At 42.6% G+C, this 12,443-nt stretch overlaps 2 protein-coding genes across 4 annotated transcripts in view; one reads left to right on the top strand and one right to left on the bottom strand.

Annotated features, from left to right (window-relative positions):
• The window catches only part of INTS4 (integrator complex subunit 4), a 117,828-nt gene extending 110,761 nt beyond the window's left edge, over positions 1-7,067 (top strand). Inside the window, exon 23 of the mRNA XM_055581407.1 lies at positions 728-7,067. Within this exon, the coding sequence (XP_055437382.1) occupies positions 728-906 (179 nt within the window). The 3' untranslated portion in view covers positions 907-7,067. The remainder of the gene's footprint in view (positions 1-727) is intronic.
• A 304-nt stretch (positions 7,068-7,371) lies between these two features.
• AAMDC (adipogenesis associated Mth938 domain containing) overlaps positions 7,372-12,443 on the bottom strand; it is a 35,118-nt gene continuing 30,046 nt past the window's right edge. For all 3 annotated transcript variants that reach the window (XM_055581413.1, XM_055581412.1, XM_055581411.1), the window contains 2 exons: positions 9,304-9,399; positions 7,372-7,546 (listed from right to left, as the gene is read on the bottom strand). In XM_055581413.1, the coding sequence (XP_055437388.1) occupies positions 7,406-7,546; positions 9,304-9,399 (237 nt within the window). In that variant the 3' untranslated portion in view covers positions 7,372-7,405. The remainder of the gene's footprint in view (positions 7,547-9,303; positions 9,400-12,443) is intronic.

Below are 12,443 nucleotides of genomic sequence, written 5' to 3'. Positions count from 1 at the left end.
TCCTGGGCGCCTTCGTCAGTGCTTTTTACAGACTCAAGTGTATACTGTGCTCTATGCAACTGTCTCTGTGTCCTCAGCCAAACAGCAGCTTAAGGGAGGTCTTATTTATTTTTCTGGGCCTGCCAGGTGCAGACACCAGATCAGTATTGTAATGTCATGTCGTGAAAGAACGGAAGGTTCAGTGACATGATTTTAGGTCCCTGAAATGTGTTCCTGTTCAGTAATGAGTGTTTTCTGTCCGAACTGTTTCCAGATGAACAGCTTCTTCTCTGCTAATGCAGCAGAGTCCACTCTGCACGTAGACCTCAGGTCTGAGATCGGCTGCCCAGAAAGAGCATGGTTACCTGGGCACAAGAACTGGCCACATGCACATACCTTGTGACCCTCTGTCTTTGAGGCTGGAAGGCCTCTGTGCAAGAGAGTTTTATCGCTTGCTCTCTGAGCATCTCAGCAGCCATGGCTCTGAGCTGCAGGGAGCCCAACAGACCCGAGGAGGAGGTGGCAGAGGCAGAGATGTAGCAGCACGTCTGTAGCTTAGGAAGAGCCTCATGGTATTCAGGCTGGAAAATTGTTTTTGTTTTGCAGATGGGGGAAGGGAGGGATGCAGACAGGTGAAAAATGTTCTTGAAACCCTGCTGCCTGTATCTTTGATCTTGCGTTTACTTGACATTTCATCCCAATTCCTGGGTGTTGCCCTGTCATTGATGATTTTTGTCTTGTTTTCTAGAACCCTGCCAGGTGGAAGTGAGGCTGCTGCTGGCCTACAACTCCAGTTCACGCATTCCAAAATCCCCCTGGATTGAAGGTGGTGAGATTTCACCCCAGGTGGAAACCGGCATCGAGGGCACCATCCCCTTCAGCAAGTCCGTAAAAGTTTACATAATGCCCAAACCCGCAAGGCGCTGAGTCACAAGCAGCCTTTACAGCCGTGGCCTAGAAGGCTCTTCCTGGGATCAGAGTGAGCCAGAAGCTGGAGCATTTCACCTGGAAATGGTATATAGGCATAAGGAGGAACATGTGACCCTTGCAGTCTCATCTGTATGAAGCATTGGATAAATTATTTCTCATTAATTAAGAAAACAGAAACCTTCAAGGCTATCCTGCCCCCTACCCCCAACCTCGATAGCCCTGCCCCCAATAAAATTGAGACACCAAGCTGCTCTAGTCCCTGGTCCTTCAGGGAATCTGTGTGGCTGTAGGTTCAACATTTATACTACATGTCTACATTCTTCAGGTGTGAAACAAAAAGATCCAATTTTCTAGCCACTTCTAAAGAGCCAGTTACTGGAGCCATAATCTTATTTCTTAAAGCAACAGTCTGTCAGAGCCAACCGCAAAGCAGCTTTCACAGCTTTGTTTTTTCACCATCGACAGTTCCCAAATGGCCCCAGACTTCATTATCTTGCTGAGAGTCTCCTTCCTTAACTCAGGCAATGGCTGGCCAAGAACTGAATGGACAGCTGAAGAATGAATCATTTTCATTCTTCAGGATAATTTTTGATCTTGCCTGCCATTATCCTTAGGACCAAAATATGAGAGATGGGTCATATTTTAGAAAAGAAACCAGCATTATGGGAACGAGAGATCTAGTGTAAGAAACACAGTCATTTTCCAGTCCTTCTCTGATGACTCCAGTGTTGGAGCTGCATGTGAGTTAAAGATGCAGCTGCGGTGTAAGAACAGTAAAGGCTGTGAACCATGTGAGGGCCTGTGCTGTGTTCTTTCCCTGCCATTTAATCCTTGTAACAGCCAAGTGAGTCTGACAGGTTAGGTCATTGGTAGGAATACTGTAATAACACCTGTATTCATTCAAATCCAAAATGAGTCCAAAGGTCTGAGCTATACCACATCAGGAGAAGTATATGGAAAAGAACCTACAAATCTCTCTTGTGCCTTAATTTTCTTGTCTGTAAAATAGAGATAATTATACTTTATGGGTTGTTGAATGGGTTTAATTAAATAATGCTTGGCAGAATCTTAATCTCTGGCCAGTCTTGATCATATTTGGTGCTTGGAAAGCTAATAAAAATAACAAGAGGATACAGTTCCTGAGAGGCAGAGCTGGAATTTGAATTCAAGCACGTTTGACTTCTGGTTTAACACGCCTAATGTGTGCCCAGCAGTGTTGCAAACCCTTTAATGAATTAACTCATTTAATCCTCAAAACTATAGTGTGAAGTAGGTGCTATTATAATAAACCTAATAGTAGGTTTTTATTAAAGCAGTTGAAGTTCAGAGAATTTAAAGAAGCCAGGATTATGGGAAAGAGGGATCCACTATAAGAAATAGCACTTTCAACTCCATCTCTGATGCCTACAGTGTTGGAGCTGCCTCCTTGGCCTAGGTCTCACAGCTGGTAAACGCGAGCTGGAATTAGAACCTGGGTGGTCTGGCTCCTGGAGGTCATAACTGCTATGGAGAGACTAAAAGAAGATCACCTCTACGGCGTTTACTTTTCTTGTGTGCTCACTTAGTACATCTCAGTGATGTGCCTTCAGTGTCAGCAGGAGGCCCTAAAGAAAATTGCCTGCCTTGGAGATAAAGTGAAGCTTAAAGCCAGGCTGAGTCATACCATGGCCCCGACACAAGCACCTAATGATGATTACTGAGTTGACGCACAGATGAAAACATCAAGAACCGTTGCTGCTAACTGAGCCTTCCAAGGGAAAAATATGCTGAATTCTTTTTAGATACACTACTCCTTTTATAAAAATCTTTCTCAGTTATTCCCCATTTTATAGGTGGGAAAACTGAGAGTTTGAGGTCATGTCTTTCTTCTAAGGGGCAAGGGCAGAATTTGATCCTAGGTCTTAAGACCTGAGATAGTACTTTCCCCATCAAAGGTGAAGATACACAAAGGGCCAAATTTTGCCTTAGTATCAGGATGAGTTTTTGAAACTGTAAGAATTGAATGGGTTGTCTTAGAAGATCAGGAATTTTCCATGCTGAATGTGTTCGATCTGAGGTTGAACAGGCTCCTGACAAGTGTGTTCTAAAGGAATTCAAGTTACCATATGAGGGGTTGAGCTCAACCTTTTAAATTCTTCTTTCTCCGAATTCTCTGTGAATTATGAGAATCTTGATTTTTCTGACAAAGACCTGGAAAGGGGCATAAAGATGGCTCTAGCGTGGCACCCTCATTTATAAGTGACCGTGCAGCCAGAGAGACTGAGTTAGTAGAAGCAAGTCTGGAAATCAGGCCTCTCCAGCGGTCTCTTCTGCATTTTCAGCGACCAACCGTGTACCTGGTCAAAGCTGGAAACTGTGTCACACTGGACACTATCCTTAGACTTCATATAAAACTAGCCATCAAGTCCTTTAGATTCTGCTTCTTTAAATGTTTCAGTCCTCTTTACTCAATGTGTCTGTCTTGATGCAGTCTACATCATCACTCTAGAAGTGTGAGATTAGTTTCCTAATGAACTGCTTGTCTCAAATCTTTTCCCCTTCAGCCCATTCTTCACACAGGTGCCAGAGTAATCTTTCCAAAACCCAGATCTGATCACATTCATTCCCCTGCTTAAACCTCCTTAAGTGGGTCACTTCTTGGCTCCAGGATAAAGTCTAAACTGTCCTTGAAGACTCTTCATCCCCTGCTGTCCTCTCTAGCCTCATACTCTGAGTCCCCAACATTCTCTGTACTTCTTCCGCTGTAGAGGATTATCTGTAGTTATTCCTAATTCTCACCATTATGTCTGTTGCCTCACACGTGAACCTTGGAATGTGCTCTTCAGATTGTCTCCTATGGTCCCTTTCTTTTCATTCTTCAGGAGTGAGCCTCATTCTGGAACCTGTCTGTGTTTTTGAAACTGTAAGAATTGAATGGTTCAAGAACCTGTCTCCTGTGGGCTTGATGCATTGCCTTTATGTTTCCACAGCCTTCTATACATTCTTCAACCATTTTATTTATTGCAGGTTCACAAATGCCAACCCCTGAAGCAGGTAGGCAGGGGGGAAAAGAAAAAGTAAGGGGCTTTTAAAGCTAATAAATGCATCCTCTTTTTCAAAGAAATGCATCCTCTTTTTCAAAGTTATGAAATAATCCTCATACAGTTTTAAAAAAGAAGTGGTTCAGTGGCCATAGGAAAATGATAGAGACCTAAGAATCAGCAGATTCTCTGTCCGAAGAAGGCTGTTCAGCTCCACTCAGCTGTTCAGCTGTTCATAGGTATGGACCTGATCATACTTTCTAATTCTTCCAGAAAAGCCAGTAACCTGCATTTTCATGTTAAAAAAACATATAAAAAACAAACAAACAAACATATATATCCATGTTAAAAATTTTGGTAATTCAAGTAAATGTTCAAATTACTCTGAGACCAGCAAAACCTGTCTCCAGGTAGATTTGTGACAGTTTGCAACTTCTGCATCATCACTCTGTTTATATGTCTGTTTCTCCCAACCAGTCTGTGAATAGCTGGGCAGTAAGTCTGTCTGTGTTGTATCCCCAGCGTAGCGCCTGGCACATACCAAGCAAGGAAAGAATGAATGAGTCCATGAGTCCAGAGCAAGGTTGACAGTACCGTGACATGCCTGCAAAAGCCAGCTGAGAGTCCGGCGTCTGAAAGAACTGTAAATTTGTCTTTGACATAATTGACCTCACCAAACAGAATTGAGGAGCAGGTACACACCGAGCACATGACAAGACTTCTTGTCTTAGGAACCGCTCAAGCTAGAAGAAATTGAGTGTGGGCAGAGTGAGGGCTGTGCATGCAACTTACAAATTGAACCAAAGGGTGTGTGACTAAGACAGGGGACTCAGTATCGTGTCATGGAAAAAGAGCTTCTCTCCCAGTTCTTGGAATTTCCAGCATTGACCATGCAGAAGAGATTCAGAAGTAGGGGCTATTACAGCCTTGATACAAAGTTTAATAACTTCACTGCCAGGTACTTCTGTCTCTTAAGAAGTTTGTACTAAGTTAAGTTTAATGTAGAGACAACTCACTTAGGAACACCTAATTACACCCACACCTAATTCAACACCCACTGGAACTGTCTTATCTTACATTTAACAACAACAACAAAAATTCTTTTATCTCATCACCCAGAAAAATAGTCTGAATTTTTATCAGACATCCCTGCTTGTTATATGAATCTGGCTTTCTGAGCTTAGGGAACTGAGGTCTAGAAAGACCTCGTCATCTGACAAACGGTTGGTTGTGGAAAGGGCACTGAGCTTGACCTTCTCAGGCCTCTCGGCTGGGGGTTAGGTCTGTGAGAATCTATCTCCTGCGGGTCTCCTAAGGTGGCAGAAAGAGATCATGACATAGCATTGGGTTCTAATCCTGCCTTTGCCACTTTCTTGCTGGGTAAACTTGGAAAGATCACTTTCCATGGCAGTCATCTCAGCATATGTTTTCTTGCCAAGCCACATCTTAAGTTGATTGGCTGTCCTTAGGTCGGATGCCCAGTGTGGCCAGTCAGGTGACAGGATCATGTGGAGCAAAAATCCACTTTCCGAGCCATGGCTTCAACAAGGGTGGGTGTGGAGCAATTTTATTCAGTTATGGCCATGATCGATAGCATACCTAGTTAATGTCTGTTGAAAAGTTCCCAAATATTTGGTGAATAAATGAACCACTTGTTCTTTAAGACCTGTGTTACATCCTTAGTGATGTCTCTCCTAATCTTCCTCCTATTCTGGTAGGATAAGTTAGTCCCTCTTTGTGCTACCACTGGATGTTATAACTGCTATAATGTTAACACACTGTATCATTATTGTCTTGTTTATTTCTCTCTCAGGTAACTCCTGAGGGCAGGAACTATAACTTACTCATTCCTGTACCCCTAGGATCCAGCAATAATTGATCATAAGAATATTAAAGACTTTCCAAAAAAAAAAAAAAAGACTTTCAGTAAATGAGTATGAAAGAGAATTACTGAATAAATGAGTGAGCAAAAAAGAGTAGATAATTCCTTTGGGCACCAACATCCTATGAATCTATGAAATAATAAGCTGCTATGTTAAGAACCATAAGATGAAACCAGTTAGCTTTACACAGCAGCCCCCTCAGGAGAAAGATAATGACAGTAGTTTCAATTTATTGAGTCCTTAGTACATGCCAGGCAGAGTGCTAAGACTGTCTGTGAATTACCCCACTTAACACCTGTGATAACTTCAGGTACTAATATTATCCCTGTCTGACATGAGAACAGTGAAACTCTGAGAAATTAAATAAATGCCCAACCAATGAATGGCATTGGAAGCCACAGGTCAAAGTCAAGGCCAATGGACACCAAAGCCAATACTCATTAACTTTTATTAACAGGGGGAAAATGAAAAATAAGGCAATGCTGATAATAATTCTATTAGTCTATCGTAAGGTTTCAAAAGGAGAAGGTAATGGCACCCCACTCCAGTACTCTTGCCTGGGAAATCCCATGGACGGAGGAGCCTGGTGGGCTGTAGTCCATGGGGTCTCGAAGAGTCGGACATGACTGAGCGACTTCACTTTCACTTTTCACTTTCATGCATTGGAGAAGGAAATGGCAACCCACTCCAGTGTTCTTGCCTGGAGAATCCCAGGGATGGGGGAGCCCGGTGGGCTGCTGTCTATGGGGTCACTAGGAGTCAGACACGACTGAAGCAACTTAGCAGCAGCAAGGTTTCAAAAAGGTCACTTGGTATTTAATAGAACCAAGGCTATCCATGCCAATAGGGGCCATCAGAAGGCATGTAGTCCAGCTCTGTCATTTTATAGTGAGGGAATCTGAGGCCGAGAGAACTGGCAAGTCTCAGGTTTAGTTAGTGGAACAGCCTGTCTAGAACCTAAGTATCAAGGCATAGCTCCTTTTACTGTTACTGAAGTGTTGCTTCAGGGCTCTGCTCATGTTATTGCACAAAGAAATTTTCCCTTTCCACATAACTGAAGTAGCCCCTATCACTCTTTTCTTATCTTGCTTTATTTTTCTTAAAACAGATTCTATTCACAATATGTATTTGCTCGCTTATTTATTTGGCACACTAGAATAGAAACTTGATGAGCACAAGACTTACTGCTGTTTCTTTGGAACCTGTAGCATTGTCTGGTATACAAAGTACTTAATAAAATTGGTTGATGACTAAACATTTCAAAGTATCAATTACAATATGATTTTAATGTACTGAAACTTTGGCTTTCAAACTTCAAATCAGAAGGCTTTCTTCATTTTTGGCTTTATTTTCATTTACTTCTGGTCTAACATTAACCACAGTATTAAACTTTGGTAAACATCTGTCTCCTCTGTCCCTGCCTCCCCGCCCCCTAGGACAGGAGCCTTGCCTGAGTCATCCGCGCATCGCAGAGCCTAGCCCAGGACCTGGTGCAGGCAGCTGTTCTAAAGTGCTAGGGAGGCTGGAGTGGAGAGTGGCGAGAGTGAGAGTCACAGGCATCATTGTTCAGTGATTTATTCTCTTAAGGCTCCATCAGCAGGTGGAATGGAAGACCCCTCCCACCCTGATGCCTTGGGTAGCCAAGGCATTATACTCTTTCACTGCCTGCTCTGTCTGGAGGACCCGCACATCAATGCCTTTTTTCTTGAGGTACTCTACGGTTGATGGGGGTACCTGGAAAGAAGGAAAAAGATAAGTAAATCAGGGTGAAAGGCCCCCAGGGTTTCCTTTCCTGCTATGAGGCATATATATTCTACAGAATTGGACACTGACAACTGTCACTCCCCAGTCACCCAGCATGTCACCAGTCCAAAATTTGGCAGTGAGCCCCAAGGAGTCAGAGAGTCTTCTCAGAGGTTGACAGAAATATCATAAAATATGTGCACACAGCTCAGGTGAAATGGAAACTGGAAAGAGCATGGATTTTGGAGCCAGACAGTCTTGAATTTAAGTCCTTCCTAGCAGTATGACTGGGTAAGTGAATTAAATACTCTGAGCCTCTTTTTCCATGTGTGTAAATAGAGGTAATACCCCCAAACTCACAGGGTTAGTATGAGAACAAATTCAGCTAACGTATGTAAAATGTCTAGCATGTAAATGTTAAATGTTTGAGTCAGTCCAGCTGGAGTCTAACTTCTAACTTTGCCATGCAATAACCAAGAGACCTTTTGAAAGCCTGTCAATTGCAATTTCCTCCCCTATAAAATGGGGATGATAATACTTAAAACCACAAGGTTGGTGTGAGGATGAAGTCTTATGAATGTACATATACTGCAGCTCAAATGTGTTCTCAGGCCTTTCTTGATCACCTCATTTAGAACAGCCCTCAGAAGTCACCATTTTCTTCACAGCATTTATTATGATCTGAAATTGTCTACATATTTATTATTCACGAGGGCCATGAACCTTTTTTACCTTGTTGTCCCCAGTACCTTGAACAGTGTCTGACCCATAGAAGGTGCTGAATAAATATTTGTAAATGAATTTATATAAAAGATTCTCAATAGTGGCAGCTATTATTGGATATTTTCTCAACTCTGACTTGTCCTGAATATTATTTTTAAATAAATTTTAATTCAACTCTGTTAGAAGGAACTCTCAGCGAAATGTTTTTAAAATGTCCTATATTACTTTTTCATATATTTGAACAGTTTTATATTAACAGTAGCCTTATGGATAGGAGTCATTTTAATGGAGGGGAAAAAAACTAGATTAAACTAAAAAAGGCACCTTCATGAGTAAGGAACTGGATTTTAGGACATGTTTATAAGGGACAGAATGAGGTAGATCTCTATGAACTTATGTGAAAGGCTGTCCATAATGCAATAACAAATGAATAAAAAGTTGCAGGACAATATGTATAGTGTGATCCTGTTTATGTAAAAGCATGGATGTCAGTATGCATAAGTGAGTATATATTAGTAGATGTGTAGAGAGAGAATTGGAGCAGTTACATATACATCACGTGACTGGGAAGGGGGAGTCTTTCACCTTTTTAATACTACGTTTCTGTGTTGACTTTTTCACAACAAGCATGTATTATTTCTATAAGTACAATAAAAACAAACATTTTTTTTTTCTGAAAAGGGAAAAAAAACTTGAATGTGACCAAGAAAAGAAAAATTTAAAGTACTGTAAAAATGGAAGATACCATAAAACTCTGAAGAGCCAAATACTGATAGCTATAGAACTTAAGATATTTCCAAGATTGAGGAATTTCTGGAATATGGTTGAAACAACACCAGCCTTTGGTTACGTAGAGACTGGAGAGACCAACCCTGATGAGGAAGAGTAGGCTCAGCCACTACTTCATCCTAGGCCATCCACTGGCTCAGCAAAATGGGGGTGCGTGATACATGGACGTATCTCTATGGTAAAGATCCGAGAGATTACTGAAAGTCCTCAGGAATGCTGTGCTCACCAATACCAACCTTTAAGGCCTCACTCATCCCTCGGCCAATCACAAGGATCTGCACACCCTTCTCCACAACTTCCTCCACATCTGCAGGCTGCACACCAGGAGAATGCTGGACATGGAAAGAGAATGTTCATCAGCTGCCAGCCTTTCAAATCTTTCTTTGCAGTCAGCATTCTTCTGAAATTCATTCATTCACTGAAGAAATGTTTACTGAGGTTTACTCTATGCACAGTGTCACTTGGGCCCTGGGAATAACAGGGTATTGTGAGAACATAGAGAAAGGGCACCTAATTCAGACTTGGGAGAGTCAGGCCAGGGGGTCAGGGGAGACACCCCAGAGGAGGTGACATTTAAGTTGAGATGGGCTTTCCTGATAGCTCAGTTGGTAAAGAATACACCTGCAATGCAGGAGACCCTGGTTCGACTCCTGGCTCAGGAAGATCCGCTGGGGAAGGGATAGGCTACCCACTCCAGTATTCTTGGGCTTCTCTTGGGACTCAGCTGGTAAAGAATCCACCTGCAATGCAGGAGACCTCTGGGTTGGGAAAATGCCCTGGAGAAGGGAAAGGCTACCCACTCCAGTATTCTGGCCTGGAAAACTCCATGGACTGTGTAGTCCATGGGGTGGCAAAGAGTCAGACATGACTGAGCAACTTTCACTTAATGAATAAACAGGAATTAGCCAGGTTAAAGGAAATCAGGGGAACAAGGCATACCAAACACAGGGAACAACATGAACTTAAAGGCTCAGGGGAAAGAGCAACCTGGTGAACTACAAGTAGTTCCTTATGACTGAAGTGTAAGTGACAGGTGAGTGGAAAGAGAGGAAGTGGGAGAAAAAAGCATGTGCACACACCATGCCAAAAGGTGGAAAGCTCCATTCTGTTTCCTTGTGCTGAGCTGGTTTCCTACTTAACTCCAGGAAAACTTTGACTGATGCTCTAAAACCTACCCCTTAACCTGTCATTCTGTAAAGTCTTCCCAGATTCTCCCAGAGGTATTTAAGGTAAGGTTTTTAATGAAGATTAACATTAGAGGATGGTGGCTTCTGAACTGCTTCCACGTCAGCCAGGGGGATACAGGAGTTAGAGTTTGGTAAATACCAGCCCAGTACTGGGGAGTGAATACATATGAGTGGAAAACTGTCATGGAAGACTTGCTGTTCTAACTGCATCTTGAAGTATGAGTTGGAATATGCCTTGATGCGGTGGCTGTGGAACGGGTACATTCTAATCATAAGTTAGAGGTGGTTTAGAAAAGAGCTGCTAAAACACCAAGAGGACAACAAACTTGCCAAAGACAGAAGAGTTTTTCATTCTAGAAAGCTTTAGAGGTGATAGGATTTACATTTACAAAGGTATAAGAACAAATAAGTATTTTTTAATTATATTGGTTTGGCCATATATCAACATGAATCCGCCACAGGTATACATGTGTTCCCCATCCTGAACTCTCCTCCCTCCCCGTACCATCCCTCTGGGTCGTCCCAGTGCACCAGCCCCAAGCATCCAGTATCGTGCGTCGAACCTGGACTGGCGACTCATTTCATATACGATATTAAACATGTTTCAATGCCATTCTCCCAAATCATCCCAGCCTCTCCCTCTCCCACAGAGTCCAAAAGACTGTTGTCTCATATACAGGGTTATTGTTACCATCTTTCTAAATTCCATATATATTCGTTAGTATATTCTCCAAGCCAGGCTTCAGCAATATGTGAACCGTGAACTTCCTGATGAACCAGAGATCAAACTGCCAACATCCGCTGGATCATAGAGAAAGCAAGAGAGTTCCAGGAAAACATCTATTTCTGCTTTATTGACTATGCCAAAGCCTTTGACTGTGTGGATCACAATAAACTGTGGAAAATTCTGAAAGAGATGGGAATACCAGACCACCTGATCTGCCTCTTGAGAAATCTGTATGCAGGTCAGGAAGCAACAGTTAGAACTGGACATGGAACAACAGACTGGTTCCAAATAGGAAAAGGAGTTCGTCAAGGCTGTATATTGTCACCCTGTTTATTTAACTTATATACAGAGTACATCATGAGAAACGCTGGACTGGAAGAAACACAAGCTGGAATCAAGATTGCCGGGAGAAATATCAATGACCTCAGATACGTGGATGACACCACCCTTACGGCAGAAAGTGAAGAGGAACTCAAAAGCCTCTTGAAAGTGAAAGTGGAGAGTGAAAAGGTTGGCTTAAAGCTCAACATTCAGAAAACGAAGATCATGGCATCTGGTCCCACCACTTCATGGGAAATAGATGGGGAAACAGTGGAAACAGTGTCAGACTTTATTTTTCTGGGCTCCAAAATCACTACAGATGGTGACTGCAGCCATGAAATTAAAAGACGCTTACTCCTTGGAAGGAAAGTTATCACCAACCTAGATAGCATATTCAAAAGCAGAGACATTACTTTGCCAACAAAGGTTCGTCTAGTCAAGGCTATGGTTTTTCCTGTGGTCATGTATGGATGTAAGAGTTGGACTGTGAAGAAGGCTGAGTGCCGAAGAATTGATGCTTTTGAACTGTGGTGTTGGAGAAGACTCTTGAGAGTCCCTTGGACTGCAAGGAGATCCAACCAGTCCATTCTGAAGGAGATCAGCCCTGGGATTTCTTTGGAAGGAATGATGCTAAAGCTGAAACTCCAGTACTTTGGCCACCTCATGTGAAGAGCTGACTCATTGGAAAAGACTCTGATGCTGGGAGGGATTGGGGGCAGGAGGAGAAGGGGACGACAGAGGATGAGATGGCTGGATGGCATCACTGACTCGATGGACATGAGTCTCAGTGAACTCCGGGAGTTGGTGATGGACAGGGAGGCCTGGCGTGCTGTGATTCATGGGGTAGCAAAGAGTCAGACACGACTGAGTGACTGATCTGATCTGATACTGTACTGGTGTTTTTCTTTCAGGCTTACTTCACTGTATAATAGGCTCCAGTTTCATCCACCTCATTAGAACTGATTCAAATGTATTCTTTTTAATGGCTGAGTAATACTCCATTGTGTATATGTACCACTGCTTTCTTATCCATTCATCTGCTGATGGACATCTAGGTTGCTTCTATGTCCTCGCTATTATAAACAGTGCTGCAATGAACATTGGGGTACATGTGTCTCTTTCAATTCTGGTTTCCTCAGTG

This window comes from Bubalus kerabau, chromosome 5 (assembly GCF_029407905.1).
Source record: "Bubalus kerabau isolate K-KA32 ecotype Philippines breed swamp buffalo chromosome 5, PCC_UOA_SB_1v2, whole genome shotgun sequence".
NCBI lineage: Eukaryota > Metazoa > Chordata > Mammalia > Artiodactyla > Bovidae > Bubalus > Bubalus kerabau.
Note: the sequence above shows the minus strand (reverse complement) of the source record. Positions and strands in the feature narration are given on the sequence as shown.